At 48.5% G+C, this 27910-nt stretch overlaps 1 protein-coding gene across 1 annotated transcript in view; it reads right to left on the bottom strand.

Moving 5' to 3' along the window:
* Positions 1–15468: 15468 nt before the first annotated feature.
* EXOC3L2 (exocyst complex component 3 like 2) overlaps positions 15469–27910 on the bottom strand; it is a 19695-nt gene continuing 7253 nt past the window's right edge. Inside the window, exons 4-12 of the mRNA XM_044911366.1 lie at positions 25774–25885; positions 24500–24601; positions 24305–24405; positions 23976–24086; positions 22637–22772; positions 19929–20051; positions 19288–19443; positions 18361–18482; positions 15469–16119 (exon numbers count right to left, since the gene is read on the bottom strand). Of these exons, the coding sequence (XP_044767301.1) occupies positions 15831–16119; positions 18361–18482; positions 19288–19443; positions 19929–20051; positions 22637–22772; positions 23976–24086; positions 24305–24405; positions 24500–24601; positions 25774–25885 (1252 nt within the window). The 3' untranslated portion in view covers positions 15469–15830. The remainder of the gene's footprint in view (positions 16120–18360; positions 18483–19287; positions 19444–19928; positions 20052–22636; positions 22773–23975; positions 24087–24304; positions 24406–24499; positions 24602–25773; positions 25886–27910) is intronic.

The following is a 27910-nucleotide window of genomic DNA, read 5'->3' as shown; positions in this document are numbered from 1 at the left end:
CCTGTGTTTATTGTAGTATTATTTACAATAGCCAAGATATGGAAGCAGCCCGTGTCCATTGATAGATGAATGGAAAAAGAAGATGTGATATATATTTTTTTCAGCCATAACAAAGAATGAAATCTTGCCATTTGCAACAACATGGACAGATCTAGAGAGTATTTTGCTAAGCAAAATAAGCCAGTCAGAGGGACGCCTGGGTGGCTCAGTCTGTTAAGCGTCTGCCTTCAGCTCATGTCGTGATCCCAGAGTCTTGGGATCGAGCCCCGCATCGGGCTCCCTGCTCAGCGGGAAGCCTGCTTCTCTCTCTGATTGTGCGATATATATATATATATATATCTATCTAACAAATAAATAAGATTTAAAAAAAAAAATAAGCCAGTCAGGGGTGCCTGGGTGGCTCAGTCGGTTAAACGACTGCCTTCGGCTCAGGTCACGATCCTGGAGTCCCGGGATCGAGTCCCGCATCGGGCTCCCTGCTCGGCAGGGAGTCTGCTTCTCCCTCTGACCCTCCCCCATCTCATGCTCTCTCTCTCTCAAATAAATAAAATCTTTAAAAAAGCAAAAACAAACCAAAAAAATAAGCCAGTCAGAGAAAGACAAATACCAATGACCTCACTCATGTGTGGAATTTAAGAAACAAAACAAAGGAACAAGGGTGGGGGGAAGGAGAGAAACCAAAAACAGACTCCTCTATAGAGAACAAACTGAAGGTTGGGTGGGGGGGGATGGGTGAACTAAGCAGAGGGGATTAAGAGTACACTTAATCGTGATGAGCGCTGCGAGATGTATAGAATCGTTGAAACAATTATATTGTACACCTGAAACTAATATAACACTGTATGGTAACTATACTGGAAGTAAAATAAAATAATTTAAAAAGTGATTGGAGAATATATTCTATAAAATTGTCACCCCTTGACATTTTTATTTTACTTTTCTAAAGGTTTATTTATTCATTTTGGGGGGGGGGTAAGGGCAGAGGGAGAGGGAGAGAGAGTCTCAAGCATACTCCCTGCTGAGTGCGGAGCCCAATGCGGGGTTCCATCCGAAGACCCTGAGATCATGACCTGAACTGAATTCAGACGCTTAACCTACTGAGCCACACAAGCACCCCTCTATTTTATTTTTTAAAGATTATTTTTATTTTTTTTATTTTTATTTATTTTTTTATGGTTTTTTTTTTAAGATTTCATTTATTTATTTGAGAGAGAGAGAATGAGAGAGAGCACATGAGAGGGGGGAGGGTCAGCGGGAGAAGCAGACTCCCCGCTGAGCAGGGAGCCCGATGCGGGACTCGATCCCGGGACTCCAGGATCATGACCTGAGCCGAAGGCAGTCGCTTAACCAACTGAGCCACCCAGGCGCCCTAAAGATTATTTTTAAAGATTATTTTCAAGTAATCTCTATACCCAACATGGAGCTTGAACTCACAACCCCAAGATCAAGAGTTTCATGTTCTACCAACTGGCCAGCCAGACGGGTGCCCCCATCCCTTAAAATTATTAAAGGCTTGGCTTATGGCCAGGAATATGGTGTACTTTGGTAAATGGGCCAAATGTAATGCCCTTCTTTATCCCTGATAACTTTCCTTGCTTTGAAGTCTGCTCTGTCTGAAATGAATATACATAGATCTACTGGCAACACGCATAATACTAAAGGTCCATTTAGTTCCTTTTACCCAGGACATCATGTCTGGCTATCAGGAAAATCTTACAAGGCATTTACCAAAAGGAAAAGAAAAATACAGTTGGAAGAGACAGAGTGAGCATCGGAAGCAGGTATAGCAGGGATGTTGGAATTATCAGACTGGGGATTTAAAGCAACATAGGATTCATATGCTAAGGGCTGTAATGGATAAAGTAGACATGCAAGAACAGATTAGCAATGTCAGCAGAGAGACGGAGATCCTAAGAAAAAAAATCCAAAAAGAAATGTCTGAGGTGTTGCGGGGAGAGGAAGTGTTCCACTCCTGTGATTAGCGAGCCTGCATCACCAGGCCGTGAGCCTCACAAGTGTTTTTAATTTTTCCCCGCTTCTTAAGTTGGGGAGGACAGGTGCGTTGGGCTGGAGGCGGGGAGTTCTCTCCCCGCAGGTGCGCTAGGCTCTCGCAAACTAGTTTCTCCTTGCGGTGGGAGCCTCCTTAAGAACAGAGTGCTCCGACGAATTTCAAAATGGTCCTTTTCCTCCTCTTGCTGCCAGAAGCGCAAGTGGGTTTTTCTCTAGTATTTACTCTGGGAACCAGCTTGAGCTCCTGGAGGTAAATCTCGTAAAATTGTGAGGTTCCCCAAGGACTGGGTTCTCCTGGGGTTTTTAACTCTCAGAATTGTCCACGCCGAGCCTCCAGCAATTCATCAATGAGAGTTCTGCTGTTCCCGGCCCGGCACTGGTCCCCACAACGGTTTCTGCCCACGAGTCAGCCCGGGTAAGTTATTCTCTGTATTCGCTGGTCAGTCTCTCCGATCGTGGGGGCAGGAGTTGGCCCTGTGTCCTCACCTCTCTTAAGGATCCCAGTAGAGTTGTCGGCTTTTCAGTCTGTGCAGCTTTTTTTTTTTTTAAAGATTTTATTTATTTATTTGAGAGAGAGAATGAGAGAGACAGAGAGCACATGAGAGGGGGGAGGGTCAGAGGCAGAAGCAGGCTCCCTGCCGAGCAGGGAGCCCGATGCGGGACTCGATCCCGGGACTCCAGGATCATGACCTGAGCCGAAGGCAGTCGCTTAACCAACTGAGCCACCCAGGCGCCCCTGTGCAGCTTTTTATTCGGTGTTAAGATGGAGTGGTGACTTCCAAGTTCCTTACTTGTGAAACTGGAAAGCAGAAGCTACCTTTAAAGGGCTATATACACTTGGGGAAAAAATGTGTATTTTGCAGTTGTTCGATGTAGTTGTCTATATGTGTCGATTAGTTCAAGTTGATTAATTGCATTAGTCAAACCTATATTTTTTCCTACCTTTTTTGCTTGTCCTAGCAGTTACTGCACGAAGCATGTTAAAATATCCAATTATGATTGTGAATTTGTCTCCTTCTTCTTTTAGTTCTGTCCACTTTTGCTTTATGCTTTTAAGATACATTATTAGGTGCATGCAAGTTTAAGATTATTATATGTTGCTCATTTTAAATTATGAAATGTTCCTCTTAATCTTGTAATACTTCTCTCTAAAGTCTACTTTGTCTGATATTAATATGGCCACACCAGCTTTCTTTCTTTTACTTAGTATTTGCATTGTATGTATTTTCCCTTTCTTTTACTCTAAATCCATCTGTGATTTTATATTTAAGGTAAAAAGAATAGGGGCGCCTGGCTGGCTCAGTCAGTGGAGTGTGCAATTTTTGATCTCAGGGTTGTGAGTTTGAGCCCCATGTTGGGCATAGAGACTACTTAATTAAAAAATATATTTTTTAACATAAAAAGTATAAGGACACCCAGCTTGGTCAGTCAGAAGAGCCTGTGACTCTTGATCTCGGGGTTGTGCGTTTGAGCCTCATGTTGGGTGTAGAGATTACTTAAAAATAAAACATTAAGGGGCACCTGGGTGGCTCAGTCGTTAAGCGTCTGCCTTCGGCTCCGGTCATGATCCCGGGGTCCCGGGATTGAGCCCCACGTTGGGCTCCCTGCTCAGCGGGAAGCCTGCTTCTCCCTCTCCCCCTCCCCCTGCTTGTGTTCCCTCTCTCGCTGTGTCTCTGTCAAATAAATAAATAAAATCTTTAAAAAAAAGTAAAAAGTATATAATATCTTGTTTTTAATCCAGTTTGACAATGTTTTCCTTTAATTGGAGTGTTTATTTTCATTCCCACATTTAATATATTTAGGGATATGGTGTTTGAGATTACTGTGTTAGTTGTCTATTGCTGTGTAACAAGTCACGCCAAAATTTACGGGCTTAAATCAAGAGTAATCATTTATTATCTCAGTTTCTGTGGATTAAGAACTCCTGAGTAGCTCATCTGTATGACTCAGAATTCTCTGCATCCTTGCCAACACTCGCCACTATCTGTCCTTTTAATTACAGCCATCCTAGGGGTTTGAAATGGTATCTCACTTTGATTTTGACTTGCATTTTCCTAGTGACAAATGATTTTGAGCATCTTGTCATGGGCTTTTTGGATACGTGCATATGTTTTTTGAGAAACGTCTACTCAGATCCTTTGCCCATTTTAAAATTGGGTCCTCTTTCTATTATTGAATTGTAAGAGCTCTTTATATATTTTAGATACAAGTCTCTCATCAGATCTATGGTTTGCAAATATTTTCTTGCATTCTGTGTATTCATTTCACTTTCTTTATGCTATGCTTTGAAGCACAAACCTTTTTAATTTTAATGAAGTCCAGCTTATCTATTTTTCCCTTTGTTCACTTTCATTTCTAAGGCTGTTACCACTGGTATAGAATTCTAGGGTAACAATTTCTTTTTCCTTTTGGTTCTTTAAATATGTTATTCCATTGTCTTTTGGCATCTGTTATGGATTAAATTGTGTACCACCCCACCCCCCCCGGCCAAAAAAAAAAGACAAGTTGAAGTCTAATCCCCAGGACCTCAGAATGTGACCTTACTGGGAAATAGTGTTGCAGATGTAATTAGTTAAGAGGAGGTCATACTGGAATAAGGTGCACCTCTAATCCAGTATGACTGGTGTCCTTATAAGAAGATGGCCACGTGAAGTCAGAGACCAAGGAAGAAGGCCATGAGAACATGAAGGAAGAGATTGGAATTACACAGCTGTAAGCCAAGGAGTGCTAGCTGTCAGAAGCTAGAAAGAGGCAAGAAAGGATTCTCTCCTTTCAGAGAGAGCAGGGCCTTGCTAACACCTTGATTTCATACTTTGTAGCCTTTAGAACAGAGACAGTAAATTCTCATTTCAAACTACCTACTTTGTGGTACTTTGTTATGGCAGCCCTGGGAACTGATACTGCTCCATAGTTTCCATTGAACATTTAGACACTCTTCTCCTTTTCCCTTTGAAAGTGATGTGAATTTGTCTTTTTGGATGCTTTCTATTATTTTTGTTTTCTTTGGTTTCAGTACTTCTACCAAAATGCCTAGGTGTCCCCCTCCTTGGTTTTCATTTTTTAATTTTTTTAGAGACTTTATTTATTCATTTGACAGAGAGAGAGAGAGCACAAGTAGGCAGAGCGGTAGGCAGAGGGAGAGGGAGAAGCAGGCTCTCCGCCAAGCAAGGAGCCCGATGTGGGGCTCCATCCCAGGACGCTAGGATCATGACCTGAGCCAAAGGCAGCCGCTTAACCGACTGAGCCACCCCCTTGGTTTTTATAGTGTTTGGGGTACACTGAGATTCTTTAAACTATGAGTTGATATTTTTCATTCATTTTGGAAATTTCTCAGAAATTGCTTTTTAAAAAATTGCTCTGGGACCCATGCTCTCTTTTCTAAAGCTACTCCAATTATACACATGATAGATAACTTAATGGTGTCCACTTCACGCAGGCATCTCTTTTATGTTTTTCCCTCCCATTCTTTTGTTTTAGAGCTTCATTATGGATAATTCCTGTTAACCTGTCTTCAAGTTCACTGTCCTTCCTTTCTGTTATCAGTAGTCTCCTGTTAAATCTAATGAATGAATTATTTTAAAATCAACATTATAGGAGCACCTGGGTGGTTCAGTCAGTTAAGTGTCTGACTCTTGGTTTTGGCTCGGGTCGAGATCAAGCCCCGCACCAGGCTCCATGCTCAGTGCAGAATCTGCTTGGGGTTCTCTCTCTCCCTCTACCTCTCCCTATGCCCCTCCTCCTGCTTGTGGTCTCTTTCTCTCTAAAATAAATAAATAAATAAATAAAATCTTTAAAATAAAATAAACATTATAGAAGTATAACTTACATAAAATGCTCACAGTATATGTATATGGTTCATTGAGTTCTAAAAAATATATACACTTATGGGCACCTGGGTGGCTCAGATGGTTAAGCGTCTGCCTTTGGCTCAGGTCATGATCCCAGGGTCCTGGGATCGAGTCCTGCATTGGGCTCCCTGCTAGGCGGGGAGCCTGCTTCTCCCTCTGCCTCTGCCTCTCTCTCTCTCTCTGACTCTCATGAATAAATAAATAAAACATTTAAATATATATATATATGTATATATATATATATATATACATATATATATATATATATATACACTTGTATGATCACCATACAAATCAAGGTATAGAACATTTTTATTATTCCAGGAGGTCTTTTGTTCTTTCCAGCCAATTTTCCTTAACTCCTCCCGATGATCACAGATCTGGTTTATATTATGATTGATCAGCTTTGCAGAGACTAGAATTTCATCTAAATGAAATGGTATTATCTGTACACTTTTGGGTCTGGCTTCTTCCTTTCAGCATGACGGTTCTGGATTCACCAGTGTTGTTACCTGGATGTGGCCTATTCCTTTTTATAGACAAGTGACATTGTATGACTATACTGTGATTTGTTTCTAATTACCTATTAATAAACATTTGGATTATTTCCAGTTCTTTTGAATTTATGAGTAAATCTTCCACGAACATTTGTGTAAAGTCTGCTTGTAGACATGTGCTTTCATTTCTCTTGGTTAAATACCCAAAAGGAATTTCTCAGTCATCAGATAGAACTATGTTCAACTTGACAACAATGTCTGGTGTTGTCAGTCTTATAAAATTTTAGCCTTCCTGGAAGACGTGTAGCGATATCTCTTTGTGGTATTAATTTTCATTTCTCTGGTGATTGTAGATGTTGAATATCTTCGTGTGTCTGTTGGCCGTTCGAATATTTTCTTTTTGGAAGTGTTAAGGGTTTTGCTCACTTGGAAAGCGGATTTTTAAAATCCTTTTATTATTGGAGCACCTGGCCAGCTTAGTTGGTGGAACATGGGACTCTTGATCTCAGGGTCATGAGTTCAAGCCCCACTTTGGGTGTAGAGATTACTTAAAGAAATGATTTTTAAAAATCTTTTTATTATGGAGTTGTACAGGTAATTTATGTATTCTGGATCCAGCTTCTCTGGCAGAAATACATATTGCAAATATTTCCTACCAGGTTCTGGCTTAGATGATCATTTCCTTAATTATGCCCTTTGAAGAACAGAAGTTTTTAATTTTGATGAAATCCCATTTATATTTGTTTTTTTTAGTAATCTCTCCACCCAACATGGGGCTTGAACCCATGACCTCAAGATCACGGGTTGCTTACTGTTCCAACTGAGCCAGCCAGTCCCCCTCTGCCGTTTTTTTTTTCCTTTTGTGGCTAGTCCTTTAGTGTCTTGTCTATAATATCTTTCCTGTTTATTTTAAAAATAAAATCTTAAAGAATAAATAAATAAAATAAAATATCTTTGCCTACCTCAGGTTCACAAAGATTTTCTCCAGTGTTTTCTTTTAGAAGTTTTATAGTTTTAGCCTTTATACTTAGGTCTATGATTAATTTGAGTTAATTACTGTATGCTGAGTGCCTGGGTGGCTTGGTGGGTTGAGCGTCCGCTCTTGATTTTAGCTCAGGTCCTGATCCCGGGGTCCTGGGGTCGAGCCCTGAGTCATGCTCCCTGCTCATCAGGGAGTCTGCTTCTCCCTCTCCCTCGGCCCCTCCCTCTCCACTCACGCTCTGCCTCTCACTTTCTCTCTCTCGGATACATAAATAAGATCTTAAAAAAAAATTACTGTGTGCTGTGTGAGCCAGGGTCAGTTTTGTTCATGTACATATCCAGTTGTTTCAGCACTTTTTATTGAAAAGACTATCTTTACCTCTCATGAATTATAATGACATATTTATAGAAAATCAACTTTGGATCTATTTTGGGTTCTTTATTCTGTTTGTATGATCTATATACACTGTCTTGAATACTGTAGCTGTATAGAAAGTCTTGAAATCAAGTAGTAAAGCTCTCCATCTCTGAATTTTTTTAAAGATTTGTTTATTTATTTTTGTAAGTAATCTCTACACCCATGTGGGGCCCGAATCTACAACCGTGAGATCAGGAGTCACATGCTCTAGCAACTGAGCCACCCAGGCGTCCCATCTTTAATATCTTAAGTCCTTGAATTTCTATATAAACTTTATAATCAGTTTGTCATTTTCCCTAAGAAGATGCTATGATTTTGATTGCATTAATTCCTAGACCCTTTATTCTGTATCATGGATCTATTTTTCTGTCTTTTTGCCAACAACACACTGTTTGAGTACTCTAGTTGCAAAATAAATCTTGGTATCAGATAGTGTTAGCTTTGCAACTTTGTTGTTTTTCGAAGTTGTCTTAGCCATTCTTGGTCCTTTGTGTTTCCCTGTGAATTGAGAATTTCTACATTTGTCAATTTCTACAAAAAAAAGGTAGCTGGGATTTTTATTAGGATTGCATTGAATCTATAGGTAAATTTGAGGAGAATTGACATCTTAACAATATGAGCTTTGAAATTCATGAATACAGTCTATCTCTCCATTTACTTACGTTTTCATTAAATTCTTTCATTAATGTTTTATAGTTTTCAGTGCCCACATCCTGCACATATTTTGTTAGCTTTAATACAAGTATTTTATGTTTTGTGGCACTGTTGTAAATAATATTTTAAAACGTTGTTTTACAATTGTTTGTTAGTAGTATCTAAAAATACAGGGGGGGGGCGCCTGGGTGGCTCAGTCGTTAAGCGTCTGCCTTTGGCTCAGGTCATGATCTCAGGGTCCTAGGATCGAGCCCCGCATCGGGCTCCCTGCTCCGCGGGAGGCCTGCTTCTCCCTCTCCCATTCCCCCAGCTGTGTTCCCTCTCTCGCCGTGTTTCTCTCTGTCAAATAAATAAAATCTTTTAAAAAATAAAATATAAAAAATTAAAAATACAATTAATTTCTTATGTTTACGTTGTATCTTGCAACCTTGTTAAAATCACTTATTAGTGTCAGTACTTAATTTTTTTTAGCTAGAATCCTTAGGATTTTCTATCTACATAATCATGTCATCACAAATGGAATTTTACTTCCTCTTTTCCAATCTGTTGCCATTTATTTCCTTTTTCCTGCCTTATTGCCCTGGCCAGGATCTCTACTACAATATTTAATAAAAGTGTGACAGTAGACATCCTTATCCTCTTCCTGATCCTAGAGGGAGAGTGTTCAGTCCTTCACAGTAAGTAAAATGTTAGTGTAGCTCTTTGTAGATGCCTTTTCTTAAGGAAATTTCATACTGTTTCTAGTTTGCTAGGAATTTTTACCATGAATGTTGAATTATGTCACATAATTGTCATTTATTGAGATGATGTGGGCTCTCCAAAATTCTATTAATGTGGCTAATTTCATTGGTAGATTTGTGATGGTTAAATCCACTTTGCATGGGGAGCCTGGGTGGCTCAGTTGGTTAAGTGACTGCCTTCGGCTCAGGTCATGATCCTGGAGTCCCTGGATCGAGTCCCATATCAGGCTCCCTGCTCAGCGGGGAGTCTGCTTCTCCCTCTGACCCTCCTCCCTCTCATGCTCTCTGTCTCTCATTCTCTCTCTCTCTCAAATAAATAAATAAATAAAATCTTAAAAAAAATAAAAATAAAATAAATCCACTTTGCAGTCTGGAATAAACCGCAATGGTCATGAAGTGTTTTCCTTTTTATATGTTGCTTTAGTAGATCTGTTAATATTTTGTTAAGGGTTTTCATATCTAAATTCATAGGGGACATTTGTTCTATTTTTCTTTTATTGTAATGCTTTTGTCTGATTTTTATTTCAAGGTAATGTTGGTCCCATAAAATGAATTGGTAAATACTCTTTCCTCCTCTCTGTTCCGAAAGAGTTTATGTAAGATTGATATTACATCTTATGGAAATGTTTAACAGGATTCAACTGTGAAGCCATCTGTCTCTTACACTTTCTTTGTGGAAAGGTTTTTAACTATTAATTGATTTCTTTAATAGTTATAATGCTATTGCGATATCCTAGTTCTTCTGTGTCAATTTTGGTAACTTGCATTTTTCAAGGAATTGTCCATTTCAACTAACGTGTCAAATTATTGGCATAATATTGTTCATAATATTCTTTTTTCTATACTTTTAATTTCTTTGGAAAATGCAGTGATGTCCTTTCTTCCATTTCTGAATTTAGAAAATTTTATCATTTATTTTCTTGATTTAATCTAATGAGAAATCTGTCAATTTTATTAACTTTTTCTTTTTTTTTTTTAAGATTTTATTTATTTATTTGACAGAGAGAGACACAGCCAGAGAGGGAACACAAGCAGGGGGAGCGGGAGAGGGAGAAGCAGGCTTCCCGCGGAGCAGGGAGCCCGATGCGGGGCTCGATCCCAGGACCCTGAGATCATGACCTGAGCTGAAGGCAGACGCTTAACGACTGAGCCACCCAGTCGCCCCAATTTTATTAACTTTTTCAAAGAACCAACTTCTGCTTCTCCCTCTCCCTCTGCCCCCTCCCCCCCCACTTGTGCATGCACTCTTTCTCTTTTTCTCTCTCTCAAATAAATAAAATGTTTAAAAAAATAAAGTATACTTCTTGTAGGCAGCACACAGTTCATAACAGATAGTCCAACTTGACAATGTCTGTCTTATAATTGGGTGTTTCCATAATTTAGGTTCAATGTGATTATTGGTATGGTTAGGGGTAAATCTGTCGTCTTGATTTTTTTTTTAATCTGTCTTATGGGGTCCTTGTTCCCTTTTTCCACCTTTATTTGGATTGAGTATTTTTTATGATGCCATTTTATATGCTTTTAGCTATATTAACTATAGCTCTTTGTTTTGTTCTTTTTGTGTTTGCTTAGAGTTTATGTTATAACATTAACTTATCACAGACTATGTTCGAGTGACCTACTAAAACTCACATATGGCGTAAGAACCTTGCAACAGGACTTTGCAAGTCTCCCCTCCCTACATTTGTGCTGTTGTCATGCATTTTACTGTTACATATGTTATACACTCCACAACATTGTAATTAATTTTGCTTAATCAATTGTCTATTAAAGAGATGTGAATAATAATAATAAAAAAAAATCCAGCTTGTGTACTTACCCATCATTTCTGGTGGTTGCTAAATAGTTACCATTTCTGGTGTTTCTCATTCCTTCGTGTAGATACAGATTTCCATCTGGTATCTTTTTCCTTCTGCCTGAAGCGCTTTCTGTAACATTTCCTGTTTTGCAGGTCTGCTGATGATAAATTCTTTAAGCTTTGGAATGTCAAGAAAAGTCTTTTTTGCCTTCAGATTTTTAAAAATTGTGGTAAAATATACAGCACATAAAATTGACCATCTTAACCATATTTTTTAAAGATTTTATTTATTTATTTGACAGAGAGAGAGAGTATAAGTAGGGTAGCTGCAGTGGGAGGGGGAGAAGCAGGCTCCACTCAGTCCAGGACCCCGGCATCATGACCTGAGCCGAAAGCAGATGCTTAACCGACTGAGCCACCCAGGTGCCCCCATCCTAACCATTTTTAAGTGCATATTTCAGTGGCATTAAGTATATTCATATTGCTATGCAACCTTCACCACCCTCCTCCCCAAGAACTTTTTGGTTATCCCAAATGGGAAACGCTGTACCCGCTAAACAACAATTCTTCATTCCCTCCTGCCCCCCAGCCCCTGAAAAGCACTATTCTACTTTCTGTCTCTATGAATTTGACTGCTCTATATACCACATCTAGGTGGAATCATACAGTATTTGTCCTTTTGTGTCTGGCTTATTTCACTTAGTGTAATGTTTTTATTTTTTTTTGGTAAAGATTTTATTTATTTATTTGACAGAGAAAGACACAGCGAGAGAGGGAACACAAGCAGGGGGAGAGGGAGAAGCAGGCTTCCCGCTGAGCAGGGAGCCCAATGTGGGGCTCGATCCCAGGACCCTGGGATCATGACCTGAGCCGAAGGCAGACGCTTAATGACTGAGCCACCCAGGTGCCCCTCACTTAGGGTAATGTTTTTAAAGTTCATCCATGCTGTGGCAGGTATCACCATTTCCTTCTTTTTTAAGGCTGAATAATATACCATTGTATGGACATACCACATTCTGTTTATCCATTCATTTGTCGATGGATACCTGGACTGCTTCCACCTTTTGTCCATTGTGAATAATGTTGCTATAGGAACATTGGTGTACAAGAACTGTTTGAGCCCCTTAATTCTTTGGGAGCATATAACTAGAAGTGGAAATGCTGGATCTTATGGTAATTGTATGTTTAACTTCACAAGGAACCCCCATACTGGTTTCCACAGTGGCTGCACCATTTTGAATTCCCACCACACTGTACATGGGTTCCATGTTAGTGCCATGAGATGTTATCCATTTGGGACACACTCAAGGAGCTCCTCCTCCTCTTCCTCCTCTTCCTCCTCCTCCCCCGCTTCTCCTTCTCCTTCTTCTCCTTCCTCTCCTCCTCCTCCATCTCCCTTTCTCCCCCTTCTTCTTCTCCTCCTCCCCCTTCTCCTCCTCCTTTTTCCTCCTCTTCTTCTTTCTTCTCTTTCTTCTTTCTTCTTCTTCTTCTGAGGGAGAGAGAGAATTTTAAGCAGGCTTCACACCCAGTGCAGAGCCCAATGTGCGGTTCAATGCCCGGCTCGATCTCACGACCCTGAGATCATGACCTGACCTGATATCAAGAGTCAGGAGCTTAACTGACTGAGCCACCCAGGCGCCCCTCAAGGAGCACCTTACAATAAAGAGGTACAATGCTGTCCCAGTCCCACAGCCAGAAAAATGTGGAATCAGAACTGAATACACCTCCATCTGAGTCCAAACAGCAAATGTTTTCCCAGCACTTCCCATGGGTCAGGACCTGGCCTGGATGCCTCAGCCAGGACCACCTCGCTGTGCCCTCCCAGCCAGCTGGCTCAGAGGAGTGGCTGTTAGTACGAGCCTGGGGTATACAGGTGGGGTCCTGCCCCTGGTACTGGTTGGGTGGTGATTCTGACTGCATTCCTTCCCCCTCTGTTTCCAAACCTGCATGTTTGTGGAGAAGGGGCACTGAGGGAATCCTCAGGAGCATGGTCCTTGGCATGCAGTAGGAGCTGAATTAATGCAGCTGTTAGGACTTTTCCTCCCATTTTATTCAAGCGGAAACTGAGGCTCAGAGTAAGGTCAGAGCTGCTCAGGGAACCAAGAAAATGTGTGCAATCGAGAAGAAAGCGGGGCACCATGTTCATAACAACCAAAGAGAAGAAACAACCTAAATGTCCATCCACCGATACATGGATGAATAAAATGTGGTGCATACATACACTGTCATATTATTCGACAGTAAAAGGGAAGGACGTACTGATTCAGGCTGCAACATGAGTGAACCTCAAAAACATCATGCTAAGTGAAAGAAGGGAGACACAAAAGACCACGTGTTTATTCACAAAGAGCCAAACTATGGAAAGAGCCCCTAATGTCCATCACCAGACGAATGGATAAAGAAAATGTGGTCTCTCCATACAACAGAATAATATTCAGGCTGAAGAGAAGGCAATCCTGACCCTTTGTGACAATATGGATGGAGTTGGAAGATTTTCTGCTAAGGGAAACCCCCTAGTCCCAGAAGGACAGATTCTGCATGGTTCCATTTCTATGAGCTCTCTCAAATCCTCCAACCCCCCGAAGCAGAGTAGAGGAGGATGATTCCAGGGGAGGGGGCTGGGTTATATGGGGAGTTGTTTAGTGGAGATGAAGTTAGTTATACAAGATGAGTGAGCTCCAGAGATCACTGCACGACACAGTGCCTGTAGTTAACAATACCGTGTCAAACACGTAAGGGGCAGGGTCAGTCGGAGGAGTGTATGACTCTTGATCTCAGGGTCGTGAGTTTGAGCCCCACATTGGGTGTTGAGATGACTCAAATAAAACTTTTCAAAAAATGTGTTAAGAGGGCAGATGTCGGGGCTCCTGGGTGGCTCAGTCGTTAAGCATCTGCCTTTGGCTCAGGTCATGATCCCAGGGTCCTGGGATCAAGCCCTGCATCGGGCTCCCTGCTCAGCGGGAAGCCTGCTTCTCCCTCTCCCTCTCCCCCTGCTTATGTTCCCTCTCTCGCTGTGTCTCTCTCTGTCAAATAAATAAATAAAATCTTTTTTAAAAAAAAGGACAGATTTCATGTTAAGTGTTCTTTTTTTTTTAAGATTTTATTTATTTATTTTAGAGAGAGCAAGCACGAGTGGGAGGGGAAGAGAGAGAGAGAATCTCAAGCAGACTCCACCCTGAGCATGGAGCCTGATGCAGGGCTTGATCTCAGGACCCTGAGATCACAGCCTGAGCCGAAACCAAGAGTTGGATGCTTAACTGACTGAGCCATCCAGGTGACCCTCTCATGTTAAGTGTTCTTAACACACACACACACACGCACACACACTCTATGATCCCATTTATATGAAATGTCCAAAATAGGCAAATCTATAAAGACAAAAAGTAGACCAGTGGTCACCAGGGCCTGAGGGGGATAGACAGCTAAGGGGTACAGGGTTTCTGTTGGGGGATGATGACAATGTTCTAACACTGAGTGTGGTGATGGTTGCGCAAATCGGCGAATATACCAAGGGTGACTGAATCGAATCTTCAAAGGGATGAATTGTCTGGCATGCAAATCCCATTTCCATAAAGCTGTTTTTAAATAGGGGACCCAAATCTGGAAAGAATAATGCTACACTGAGGTTCACAGGTCCTTCGTGAAATGCCTACAAATTGCGACCCGTCGTTCATTCCTCAACTCCTCTGTTGTACATCAGTAACATTGAAAGTGTCCTCTTAGGAGTGGAAGCGAGGGGGGTACGTCCTCTGGATGGCTCACCTGGGCCCAGGGAAAGAGACGTTAAGCGGTTCCCCAGAGAGGGGCAGCTTCCTGCCCAAGGTCACACAGCCCAGAGGCTCCAAGAGTCCTGAGTCCCCACCTTCCTGAGTTCACATGTGGGTGAGGTTCCAACCCCAGCCCCAAAGCTGACCCCTGGCTGCCTCCTCCTTCCCACTTCTCAGGGAAAACACACACACACACAAACACACACACACACACCAGGAAGCATCCATCATAGGCTGTCCAACCAGGCCGGAGAGGCAGGGGTCAGCGGGGAGGTGACCTCAAGGTCTCCATGGGGATCAGGATCAGGCTGGAATTTTTCCCACCCTGAGATTTTCCTGCATCAACCCAGGAGGGCGCCCTGGATGCCGCCAGCCCTGCCCCCAACCTCCTTCCTCTCTTGACACAGCTTCCCGGTTAAGGATGGATGGAGGGGGGTGGGGTGTGCCAAGGTGGAACCACCAGGCCCAGAAACGAAGGAGAGGCACTTTGGGATTGACAAAACGAGGGACCCTGGCCAAGAGTGGCCGAGGGCCTGCCCCGGAGTCCTGCAGCCTGGGGCCTCGGGGTAAATGGGACGACCTTGCCTGCTTCTGGCCTGTGGGGCCTCTCTCAGCCTCCACTGCCCTGCCCAGGAGTTGGACCCCAGCCCAGCCTCGGGTGTGTGAGAAGCCCTTGGCCCTGGGCCCTGCCCCCGGTCCTTCCTCCCCCACACACTGGGGACTCAGCCCTTCCTTGTGTTAAATAGAAACCTCTTTATTCTAAGTATCGTACATTCCTTAATACATTGGACTGGGGCCAGACCTTGAGGTGAGGGGAAAGGGGGGGCCTGGGATACTTCTGTAGAGCCTTCCAAAATGCCCCCCACTGCACACTGGGCCGGGAGCTGGTGCTGGGAATGAGCTTCATGGCCTTGGGAAAGTCCTTGCTCCCTCTGGCCTGTTTCTCTTCTATTTGGGGGGTATAGGGGTGGCCGAGAAGACCTCTGAGGATCTTTCCATGCCCCCCAGGGTGGGGAGGTCTGTGGTCCCAGGCAGGGAGTCAAGAGCGAGCCCGTACAGGAGGATGGTTTGTCAGCAGCAAAGATGGGGGGCACTGAGGTGGCGGGCTGGGAGAGTCTCAGCGTTGGGTAGGGGGCCGTGATGGAGACAGAGGCCGAAGCCGGGGCAGACAGGCCAAACCAGGCCTGGCCAGCCGGGAGAGGGGAAGGCGGCCCAGGAAGAGAGGGAGGCCGAGGCAGAAAGGTGGGCGGGGCACGGAGATGTCTGAGAAGAAGGCACGGTCCCGAGGGGGTGACAGGGCTCCCCCCTCAGACAGTTCCAGGTCCCGGGCCACGGCCAGGATCTCCTGGCGGGCGGCTGCGTTGTGCAGGCCGCGGATGTCGAGGAGGGCTGCCACGTGCTTCCGCCTGGGGAGAGAGGAAGGGACAGGTGCGTGGGGTTCTCCGTGCCAGACACACACCAGCCCACCCGTGAACCCCGTCTGGCCCCCATCCGTCCCAGAACCTGCCTTAGCTCTGGAGCCCCTTTAAAGCCCCCTTCCAGGTTCTTTCCCCAGACCAGCAGCACCCCCAGCCCTCCCCCATCCCAGCCCCCATTCCCTCCCCATTTCTATTCCTCCCAGCCCCTCCTCCTACCAGCATGCCCTCCAGAACTTCGCTAAGCAACCATTTCCAAATCCTTCCACTCATAACTGACTCCAGAACCCTCACCTTTACACCCAGCACAGGAGTCTTCCTATGCACCCTGGTCTTAGCTCCTAATTAACCTTCAATCTTCAGCCCCAACTCAGCTCAGACCACTTCTGGGCTTCCTTCTCGTCCCCTCACACCTGCTTAAGCCCCAGAATCAGCGGCAATCCTCACTTCATCTTCACTCGCACCTCCAACAGCCCCCTACCTTCACTCAGATGCTGCCCAGAAGGGTTCGTCCACATTCCCATCTGAACCCTCACCTCCCTCCTCCCCCCCAGGCCAGGTCTGGAAGCTTCTCCACCCCTGCAGTTCCAGAGCCCATATACTAACTCAAGCTCTCAACCCAGAGCCCATCCATGAGAACACCTCGATCCCCTTGGAACACTCGCTTCACCCCCCCACACCCCATCCCCAGAATCCTGCTCAACCAAAGTTCCACTCCAGAAGGAAAATTAACCTTGGGGCAGGGGGCCCTCAACCAGAAACTCTGTCTCAAAACTAACTCTATTTTCCAACCCTTGCCCGTAAATCCAACACAACGAGCCTTCCCTTCACCCGCATCTCTGCAACAGATGGTGGGTCCAAAACTCCAGGACCATCACCACATTTTGACTTAAGAGCCTGAACCTAACAGTCATTTCCAGAACTTTCGTTTCAGACAGAGCCCTGGGGCCTTCACTACCCCCTTCAAATGCAGCTCGGCATCTTCTCTTCCCCACATCCCCAGTTTGGAATCACCACAGCTCCAAAATTTGCTCATCCAAAAATGTGGCTCAAGAGCCTTCCAGCTCAGACAAGCTCCAAAGTCGGCTTTGGAACCACTCCAAAACTTGAGAGCTTTCAAACTGAGCTTCATGTTCAAGTGCAGATTCCAAATCAGAAACCCCAATCCAGGAGGAAGGCTGGGATTCCCACCCCCACCAAGCACTCCACAGGGCTTTGTGTCTTCCCAAGGACAAAGAGCCCCACACCCCAGAGCCAGAACTGTCCATCCTGCATCACGTCCAGAATCCTCACCCTCCATCCCAAGTCCTCAACCCTGGAGCCTAAACCCTACGGGGGCCTCACTCCCTGGTGGTGTGGGGTTTTGTCTCTCCCAATATACAGAATGTCTGGGAGCCCAAAGAGCCCTGCAGGGCGGCCACCACCAATCGCATTTGGGGGGGGGGGCGGTGATCAGGTGCACCAGCTTGAGCCAGCCTGCCGGGGTTCAAGTCCCAGCTTGGCCACTTGCTAGCTGTAGCATTTGGGGTAATCTACTTAATTCCTGCCTGCCTCAGAGGTGCTAAGCATTTAGAATAGCACTGCCTTTCACTTGCATATCATTTTCTAAAATAACTTTCATTATAGGTCTTACTTATAGAGTGGGCTGATACCATGCTTTCTTAGGTCTGACATAAGGACTCAATAAACAAGAATTGGTCTTGGTCCTGCTGTCCCCGTGGATGACGAGGGTAATGCTGATGTTGACCGATGATGGAGAATTCCCCCCAACAATCCTATGGGAAGAGTGCTATTATCCCCCTGGGAGAGGCTCGGAGAGGGTCCCACAGAGAGGAAATGATCCACCAGGATCTGAGCGGCGCCTGCCACTGTCCCAGTACGTGTGCGCCCTTGTGCCCGTGCGTGTCCCTGTGTCCCCCGCGGCTCCCCGGCTGGGCCGGCCCTTCCTGCCGCCAGCGGCCCCGCGCCCCCCCCTGCCCTGGGCTTCCTGTGACTGCCTGTTTGTTTGCGAGCCCTGGTGGCGGCGGCGGCGGCAGGAGAAGGAGGGAAATCGTATTAATAATGCCCTGGTTCCAGCAGGAAACGGCCATCAGACACGCTCGCCGCCTCCCTCCCTCGCCCAAGAGCAGGAAACGCCGGGACGGATGCCAAGGCCCGGAGTCCTCGACCTGGCGGCGGCGCACCAGGAACAAGGGGCCAGGCCGGCGCTAGGGGGTGGTGGGGGGCTCTCACCTGATGTCGGGGTAGTCCCGCACGAGCACCCCCACCTCCACCTGGATGCTGGGCGTGTCTTCCAGCTGCAGGACTTCGGCCAAATGGGGCACCACGGCATCCAGCCACGAGGCCTGGGACTCCTGCAGGGGAAGGCTCCAAGCTCATACTCTGGCTCTAGGTCCCCCTCCCCGTAAACCGTACCCCTCCTGGCCTTCGTTCTCTCGGTAAAGCGGGACAGAGGACAGGCCGTGATCAGAGGTTTGGGAGGACCTGGAAGCTTTGGAAATGTGAAGAAAAATGCAATCTAAATATATCTACTCCCAGTATTGCGGACCATCTGGGGCTCGGGGACACCCCTACAAACCTAGTCCTCGTTTGCCAAAGGTGACCCTTAGGGGAAACTGGATTACTTGTGTGAGAGGCCTCCCTGCGTTCTCAGTAAGATGACGCACCCCTCGCCCCCCGCGATTCCAAGTACTGCAGGCTAGAAAGTCCTGGAAATGCGGATGAGTGAAGCCCTTGCGGTCCTGCTGATTACAACTGGGTACAAATAAGAGTTGGTCATTTTACACTCTTGGATTTGGGAACGCCAAGATTCTCGGGTTTCTGTTGCGTTTAGCCTCTCTCTGTGCTCCGAACAGCTCCTGCTTTAGGGGGTGGGAGCTCTGGCCGGGTAGGGCCCTAAGCACCTCGCGGGACTGAACTGATCGACTCCCCCGCACCGGGCACAGGGAACAAGATGCGGGTTTGCGCCGGGAGGCGAGCTCTCGCCGGGAGCAAGCCGACGTTTACGCGCGCAGGGCCAGGATCAAAGTGTCCCTGTGGACTGTAAGTTGGGCGAAGGCCTTCTTCGAAAGCCCTCCGCCCCGGCTATCCGGTCCGGGCTTCCCGGCAGCGCAGGTTTTCCCGTGGTTTCGGAGCCCCCCGCCCCTGGGCCGCACTGACCAGCCGCCGGAACAGACGCTGCAGCTGCGCCGAGTCCTCCCGGAGCCTCCCGGCCACGCGGCTGCGGGTCCGAGCCGAGCGGCAGCGCAGGCGTCCTCGGAGCAGGGGCCGCACGTACTCCACCAGCGCCCGCCGGTGGAGCTCGGCCACCAGCGCCTGGGGACCGGGGGAGACGCGACGGCCGGTGAGCAGCCGGTGACGCCCTCCCCGCTCCCCACCCGCCCGCGCCCATCCCGGGCACCCCCCGGGCACCCCTCCCCTGCCCACAGGGCGCCGCGTCCCCTCGTCGCCCCCAGCCCCCCCAGCAGCCCTCGCGACTCCCAACGGGTGACCTCCGTCCTGCTCCTCTGCCCCCTAATCGGCTCTACAACACCCCCTGCCGGCCCCAAAGGCTGCGGCGTCCCAGCCCTCTCCCCACTCTCCGGAGTTCTCCCCGCCAGAGGCCCCAACCCTGTGGCCGCCGCACCCAACACCCCAGTACCCGCACCTCTGCCAACCCGCAGACCCCGCGCAGAGCGCCGCCTATCTCATGCTGAGAGAGCGGCTCCGCACCTTGAAGGGGTCTCCCCCCTGCGGCGCGCTCCCGCTCCCCGACTCTCACGCCCATCCCCCCCCCCCCCACCCCCGACGAGCCCGCGCACCTGGTAGGGTTCATCCTGCATCCTGCGCAGTGCCAGGGCCTGAGCGCCCAGCGTGCCCACGATGCCATCCAGGGCCTCCGGGCTGTTCAACCACTTCCTGCGCATCAGCTTGTTGAAGTGGGGCTGCGTGAGACAGAATGGGGGACGGTTTTAGGTCTCCTCCCTTCCACCCTCTTTCTCCACTTACCAATTCCACAGAGGAGAGCTGGACCCGCAGTGCTGTGCTGTGCCCTCCTGGGGCGCACAGTCCAGGGAGGGAGACAGACCATCCCCAAGGATGGACCCAGAGCGGTCAGGGCTGGGACGAGGGAACCGGCGGTTTAGGAAGCCCAGAGCGGGTGCCTGAGTCAGCACAGAGAGTCAAGGGGGGCTTCCTGGAGGAGGGGACACCAGAGGTGGGGCCGGAGGATGGTCATAGTTAGCCAGGTGAGGGGTGTGGGAGGGAGTGGCTCCATCAGCCTGTGAAGGCGGATCACATTTCAGATGAGGCTTCATGTCAGAGGATCAGAAAGAAGGTCGGTGTGGCTGGCAAGATCGTCCGTATAATTTGTGGGGCCCAGAGCAAAATGAAAATGGAAGGCCCTTGTTCAAAATTATTGATAACTTCAAGACAGCAGAGGCAGGGCAGTAGGATTTCTGTGGGGGGAGGGAAGGGAGGCACTTGAACGTGATCCAAGAGCTGGGACAGGCAGTGGGTCTGTTCCTGAGATGGCTCTGGGGGTCGTGGGGGGAGACGCTGCGGTCTGGGCGGACCCCGGGGAATGGACATCCGGGGTTGGCGTCCACGGGGTCTAAAGCAGGTCCTACCCCAACTCTGCCCCGCACCCACTTCCTGCTCTCTCATTCCAACAGTTACCCGGCTGTCCAAACCTCCCAAGACGGGGCCTTTTGTTGAAAAGCAGGTGTGAATTAAATGAGCCAAAGCTCATGCGCCTGGCTCAGGGCATGTCACTGTGGCTATAAACCCTGTATTTTTAGCAAGATATCAGCCAGGACCCGTGGTCCTGGATGGAGCTAAGCACTCTGTAGCCACGTTCCCGTTGCTCCTAAACAGCCACCGCCCCCCCCCCCCCCCCCCAGAAGCCTGGAATTCCTGTGCCCGTTTTCCAGATGAGCAAACAGAAACCCCAAGAGGACAAGTAACTTGCCCCAGGTCCCCCTACTTGGAAGCAGCGCAGGTAGGCCGGGAACAAAGACTGTACCCCTTTCCTAGCACCCCCATAATCCCCCCACTCACTCTCCTATCCACACACACACCTATCCATGTAGTCATTCAACAAACACTGTGTGGGCCCTTTCTATGGCTCAGCCATGGGTGGGTGGCTGGGGACACATGGAGAACACTTGGGGGACACAGCGCAGAATGAGACAAACAAAACTCTAAGCATTTGATCGTTGTAAGCAGGTCAGGGGAATCTGAACACTTATCTGATATTTGCTCTATATTTATTATATATTATATATATATTTGCTGATACTAAGGAAGTATCGTTCCCTGTGTTAGGTATGAAAACGGCACTGTGGTTATGTTCATTTAAAAAAGGATTTCTTATCTTTTGGAGATGCAGGCTGAAGTGTTGATGGATGATGACAGGATGTCGGGGATCTGGGGGCAGGGGGGGGGGGGGGGGGGGCGGAGGTGAAACAAGACTGGCCAGGCCTTGACAACTTGCTGGAACTGGTCCACCAGGGGGCCATTCTATCATTCTGCCTACTTTTGTGTATGTTTGAAATTTTCCATAATAAAAAGTTATTTTAGAAACATTCCAACAAACCCTGCCCTTGAGAAGCTAACATTCCTGTGGGAGGAGTTGGATTGGGGAGGGGAAAAAAAAAAAGGAAAAAAGCAAAGGCCATAGCAGAGTGCAGGTGGCCGCAAGTGCTTGGAGAAAAACATAGCAGGGAGTGAGGAAGGGAGTATCCTCTCAGGGCTTCTGTTTTGAATAGGGTGGTCTGAGGAGGTCTCAGTGAGAAGGTGAGACTCAGATGTCAAGGCTTGAAAGAGGGGAGAGGGCGAGTCGATGTGGTTCCTGGGGGGAAGAGGGGTCCAAACAGAGGGATCAGCAAGGGCAAAGGTGCTAGACTCTGTCATGTGAAGGAACAGCAAGGGGGCTGGGAGGGTGGGAACAGAGTAAGTGAGGAGACAGGTGGGAGGAGGCGAGGTCAGAGAGGGAAGGATCAGCTCAACATCATCCGGGGACTTGGGGACCACAGCAAGGACTTTGGCTCTTGCTCTGAGTGAGCTGGGATGTACAACGTGGATTGAGCCTGCGTTACAACCAGGCATACACACACCTCTCTCATTCCCAGGTACTCCCACCGCCCTCCCCACATACTCTCACCCACCTCCGACCCGACTGCAGCCCCCTCTGGCACACGCAGGAGCCCGGAGGTAAATAGGGCTCCGGGATCTAGGAGAGGCTGGGCAGGGATTTGGGGGGCCTCAGTGGGGAGGGGCTCCGCCCAATCCCCAAGGCCCCTTCTGCTGGTTGCTCTCCATCCTCCCCTTGACCATATCCTCCCCTCTCTTCCTTCCTGCACCCCCCTTTACCCCCCCAAATGACAGGCCATCACCCCCTACTCCCCCCCCCCCCCCCCCCCCCCGGTTTCCTGAACACTGAGTCATGGGCTGAAAGGAACTGCAGGTTGGCGGGGTGCTCCCCTGTCCTGGCACACTCCACCCCCCGCCAGCCCCCTGCCTCACTCACCTGCAGCTCCTGAAACAGCAGGTCAGCCAGGACTCGGTGGCAGAGCCGGGTCACGCGGTCCAGAGCGCTGGCAGCTGCTTCTCGGGCTGGCTCACTTTCGGGGGGCCCCACCCGGGCAAGGCGCTCTGCCAGAGCCCTGTGGGGATCAGAGGAGCCACAAGTCAAGGAGCTCCAATATTCTGCTCAACTTCCTCCTTAGATGGCCTCTATTTCGTGAGCACAGGGGTGACAGGTCAGATGGGGAGCTGGAGGAAGTCAGGGGCTCTGGGGAGAATCTGGGGGCTGAGCGATATCAGGGGGTGTCTGGGAGGCTAGGGGGATATGGAAGCTCTGTGGAATGTGATTCTAAACATCTCTAATTCTAAAATCCTACCTTTCCCACTTCTCTTAATGATGACCCTCCATCACTGAAAGGACCTTAACGTGGTCTGAGGGCAACTTGGCATTTTCTGCCCAAAATCCCAGCGAGCCCCCTTCCGGGCATGTGTCCTTCAGAGTCCCCACGTTTGTGGGAATTGACAGGTGTGCCAGGTTTTTCTCTGCCAAAGGGTGGAGCCGACTCTCCATTCACTGGGGACAGTAAATACGTGATGGTATATCCAAACAGTGGAACACAGTTCAGATCTAAAAGGAAATGTGGGAACTCCACGTGCTAACAGGAAGGTCTCCAAGCTGTTAAGGGGAAAGGCACAAAAGTGTGTTCAATAGTCTACCATTTGTGGGGGTTTTTTTTAAAGGAAAAGGAATAATATGTATTCACACAGTGAAATACATTTACTTGTGTATATATATGGAATGTGCATATGAAATATGCATATGAACGTGCACAAATATGCATATGCATGAAGTATGCATATGCATGTATACACTTATTTACACATATTTATGGGTAAATATATCAAGTGCCCCAGCAAAGATATGGCAGACTTTAGCAATAAGGAAGGTGGGGAGCGTGTAGGAGGGCGGCTTTCCACTGTATGCCCTATTGTATCTCGAATTGTGAACCATGTAAATGCATTCCCGATTTTTCAAATGCATGAAAAATAAGTTAATAAAAAAAGGAGAGTAAGATAAAAAGGCAAAAAAACATCTGTAATTCCTAGAGTGTTTGAGTCTGGCTTCTAGGTTCCTATAATTAGAACACTCCAATGTTCTGATCACTCCACTCCGTAATTCTAGGGCTCTGTGATGCTAAGGTCCTTTCCAGGACTCCCCAGGGTTTTATGCTTCTAAGGCCCCATGTGCCTGTCACTCTGGGCCAGCTCTGGGATCCCCGCCCCAGTTCAGCTTGTCACGGCCACTGGCCCTCTCCCTCAACACACACACTGGGCACTCTCACCTCAGCGGGGGCCCGCAATTGACCAGGGAGATGGTCCTGCTGACGTAGGTGTCAGGTAGCAGCTCCCGCACTCCTGGATGCTCATGGAATCGCTCCACCCGCTGCTGGAAGCTGGTGACAGGAGAAAGGGAGGGTGCGTGACAGATGGAGTACCGCTGGAGGAGGGCCTCTTGCTGGGCACTCAGCCCCGCAAAGCCTGTGATCCTCACTGATGAGCCTCTGCCCATCCTTACTTGGTTCCCTTTCATCTCTCCTCTCTCTGTTGGATCCTGGGTACTGATGCCTCTCCCCCCCCCCAGCCCTGTCCCCCTGCCCCCAGCCCTCCATACCTCTGAAGGAATTCTGCTAGCCCTGCCAGGCAGCAGTGGGCCATCCGCTCCCCAAACTCCTGGCTGATGCGGGGTGCTCGCTCTGTGTGTTCTTCCAGCAGCTGGAGAGGAGAAGGGGTGAGGAGGGGGGAGGTCCTGCTTTCCCACCCGGGGAACTCTTCCTGCTGATTCTCCTTCCACTTCCCCACCCCCTACCTCACACACATCCTGCGCCAGGCTGCTGGGCCGGTCCTCCGTGCTCCCCCAGTGCTCCTCATTCTCCTGCAGCACCCGAAGCAGGGCTGCGCGTGTCTGAGCCTGGAGTGGGAAGGTGGGGGGAGGCAGGGGCGCCTGGGACCCTCTCCCTCCTTTTCTACTCCCCCCTCCATGGTCCCTACAGCTTAGCCCCAAGCAGGTCTTGGTTCTACTCCTGAGCTTGTAAAGGTCATGCTGAGGAGGGAGGCTGGACCAGAAAACCTCCCCAGCACTTTGCATCCCTAGGTCTATGATTTGGAGCTTGATATTAAGAGTCTGTAGTTTTGGGGCTACTGGGGGGCTCAGTCGGTTAAACGTCTGCCTTCAGCTCAGGTCATGATCCCAGAGTCCCAGGATTGAGCCCTGCATAGGGCTCCCTGCTCAGCGGAGAGCCTGCTTCTCCCTCTGGCCCTACCCCCCATTCGTGCTCTCTCTCACTCTTGCTCACTCTCTCTCAAATAAATAAAATCTTAAAAAAAAAAAAAGAGTCTGGAGTTTTAAGCTTCCTCCATCTGATAGCCAGAGAGTTTGAGGGTCTATTCTCTCATTATTCGATGGTCCTAAGGTTCTGCTCCCCAGGTTCTGCAAAACAATTTGCTCAAGAGAGTCAGATTCTGTGATTCCAGAATTCCAAGGGTCTGGGATCATAAGGTTTATGCATCTCTGATTCGCTGGCCCAATGTTCCCTTCAATGAATCTGAGAATCTAGGTTGGAGTCTGAGATTCTAGGCTCTCAGGTTACAAAGATTCTGATTTCTCTGGCTGAGGCAGGACTGGAATTCAGGTGGGAAACAGCCCCAGGGCCAGGCTGGGTGTTCGCGGCTGGACCATCCTGCGGACTGGTGCCCATGCCTGGCCAGTTATTAATCATGCTGACCATCTGTCCTGCTTGTGTCCAGGGCTTGCTGTGATGCCTTCCTTCCACAAGGCTTTGGGACCGTGAGCTGGGTTTCTGTGACTGACTCTTGCTCTACGATTTGGGTTTGAAGTATCGGAATGTATCGAACCTTTACTGATGCTCTCTATGCCTGGCTGGGTGCTTGGGTAACAACATTGAACCTAAGGCAGAAGTGATCGGTAGGGGTTTACGTTTCTGTGTCTTGGGGGCAGAACTCAGAAGTCCACAAAGGGAAAAGGGAAATGGGAGTAGCCAAAAGGGGAGAGGAGAGGCCCCCAAGCCCAGTGCGACCCCTCCCTCCCTGCAGAGTCCCTTCTGCTCCCAAGTCCCCCAGTACCTTAACGTCTGTGACACATTCATCCTCCAAGCCCCGCAGGGTGCCGGGAGACAGAAGGGGCCCCAGCTCCCCATTCTCCAGGGCTACCAGGTCCACCAGCCCTAGGACCTCTCTGTGAGTGGGGGACAAGAGACAGGGAGGTCTGTGAGAGGGGGATTGGGGCAACTGAACCCCTCCACACCCAGGGTGTTTGTGACCCTGGGCCACTCCCTTCCTCTCTAGGGGCCGGCTTTGCTCATCCCTCAAAGGAAGTCTCTGGAATTGTTGCTCCCCTGGCTCCAGCTCTCTGAGTCAGCTCCCTGATGAATGGTGTCCGGGCAAGACTTGCAGGGGTCAAGTCCAGGCTTGATGGTCTGGCACACAAGATCTCTCCCATGATCAGCTTCACCAGACAGAAGCTCCCTCCCGCCTCCGCTCCTTGTCCCTGCCACCTTACCTGGCCTTGGAGGCCTCCTGGGTCTAGCTCTCACTCCCCGATGCTACAGTCTTGCACACTGCCCTGGGTGATACCGTCCCTCTCCCTATTCCCCCCCCACCACCACCCAAACGCACCCCAAGCTTTTGCCCGTGGCATCTTCTCAGCCAGAAGCACCATCTTCCTACTCCTGCCCCGCCATTCCAGGAAGCTTTCCAGACTCCCTGTCCTGCCTCATCTCTCATAGGTGGTGTGAGAGTGTCCTTAACACATATTCCCAAAGGGGATCTAGGAAGTCAATGTCACCGGCTGTTGCTTTCCCATTCTTCTAGTGACAGCAGGATGATCTTGTTTGAAGAACCACCCACCCCACTGGCTCGCCAACATGTAGTTTGGGTGTGGCCAGTTCCCTTTCCCCAGAGTGCGTAGGTGACCGAGTCACGGTTAATCATATTCCATCCCCTGGCCACAAGAATGGGTATGTTTTAGGATCCAAAGTCTCGACATGTGAAGGTTTTAGGACTGGGAGCATCAATGGTGCTGAGGTTCTAAGTGCTAAGGTGGCAGAATTCAAGGGACCAAGAGCGTTACAGTCCTAACGCTGCAAGGATCCACAGTATCAAAGTTCTAGACTCTAAAGAGGGAATGAAGCTAAGGTTTAGGATTTGAAGTCTCATTGGTGCTAAGGTTCTAGGATTGAAAGTGTCAGTGCTCAAGTTCTAAGATTGGAAGAATCAACAGGGCTAATGCCCTAGGATCTGAAGAGAGAGCAGTTGAGGATTTCTAGAATTCTGAGGGTCAACTATGCCAAGATTGTGGGGATGTTGGTGCTAAGGTTTTAAGAATGGAAAGATAACAATGCAAGGCTTCTAGAACAAGAAGGATCCACAATGCTTAGACTCTAGTACTGGAAGGGTGAGCAGTGCTATGATTCCGAGGGTGGAAGTGTTGAGACGCTGAGGTCCTTGGGCTGGGGGTGCTGAGGTATTAGAACTGGAAGGACTCGGGCGCCTGGGTGGCTCAGTTGGTTAAGCGACTACCCTCGGCTCAGGTCATGATCCTGGAGTCCCGGGATCGAGTCCCGCTTCGGGCTCCCTGCTCGGCAGGGAGCCTGCTTCTCCCTCTGACCCTCCCCCCTCTCATGTGCTCTCTCTCTCATTCTCTCTGTCAAATAAATAAATAAAATCTTTAAAAAAAAAAAAAAGAACTGGAAGGACTGATGTCGCTAAGGTTCTAGCGCAGAAGGGTGGCTAGCGCTCAGAGGCTCGGCTTGTAAATGTCAGAGTGCTAAGGACTGGAAGGATGGATGGGTTAAGGATGCAGGAGTGGAATGGTGCTGAGGTTCTTGGACCGGAAAGGTCCACGGTGCTAAGGTTCTAGGGGTGTAAGGTTCTAGATCTGTAAAGATCACCAGTGCCACGATTCGAGGCCAAGGAAGGGTGAGCGGGGCTACACGTCCAAGGACAGAAGTGGGGATGATGCTGAGGTCCTTGGACTGGAAGGGTCCGCGGGGCAAAGGTTCTCAGACTGGGAGGTGCTGAGGTTTGGGGACTGGAAGGACCGACGTCGCTAAGGTTCTAGCACGGGCGCGGTGGACAGCGCTCAGAGGCTCGATTGTCAATATCACCGGCTCCGAGGACCGGGAGGGCCAACGGCTTTAAGATTCTAGGATTGAAGAGCCAGCTGTTGCAACTGAAGAGGCCAGGGCTGGGGGGGCGTGTG

This window comes from Neomonachus schauinslandi, chromosome 16 (assembly GCF_002201575.2).
Source record: "Neomonachus schauinslandi chromosome 16, ASM220157v2, whole genome shotgun sequence".
NCBI lineage: Eukaryota > Metazoa > Chordata > Mammalia > Carnivora > Phocidae > Neomonachus > Neomonachus schauinslandi.
The sequence above is the reverse complement of the archived record's forward strand: the minus strand, read 5'-3'. Positions and strand labels throughout refer to the sequence as shown.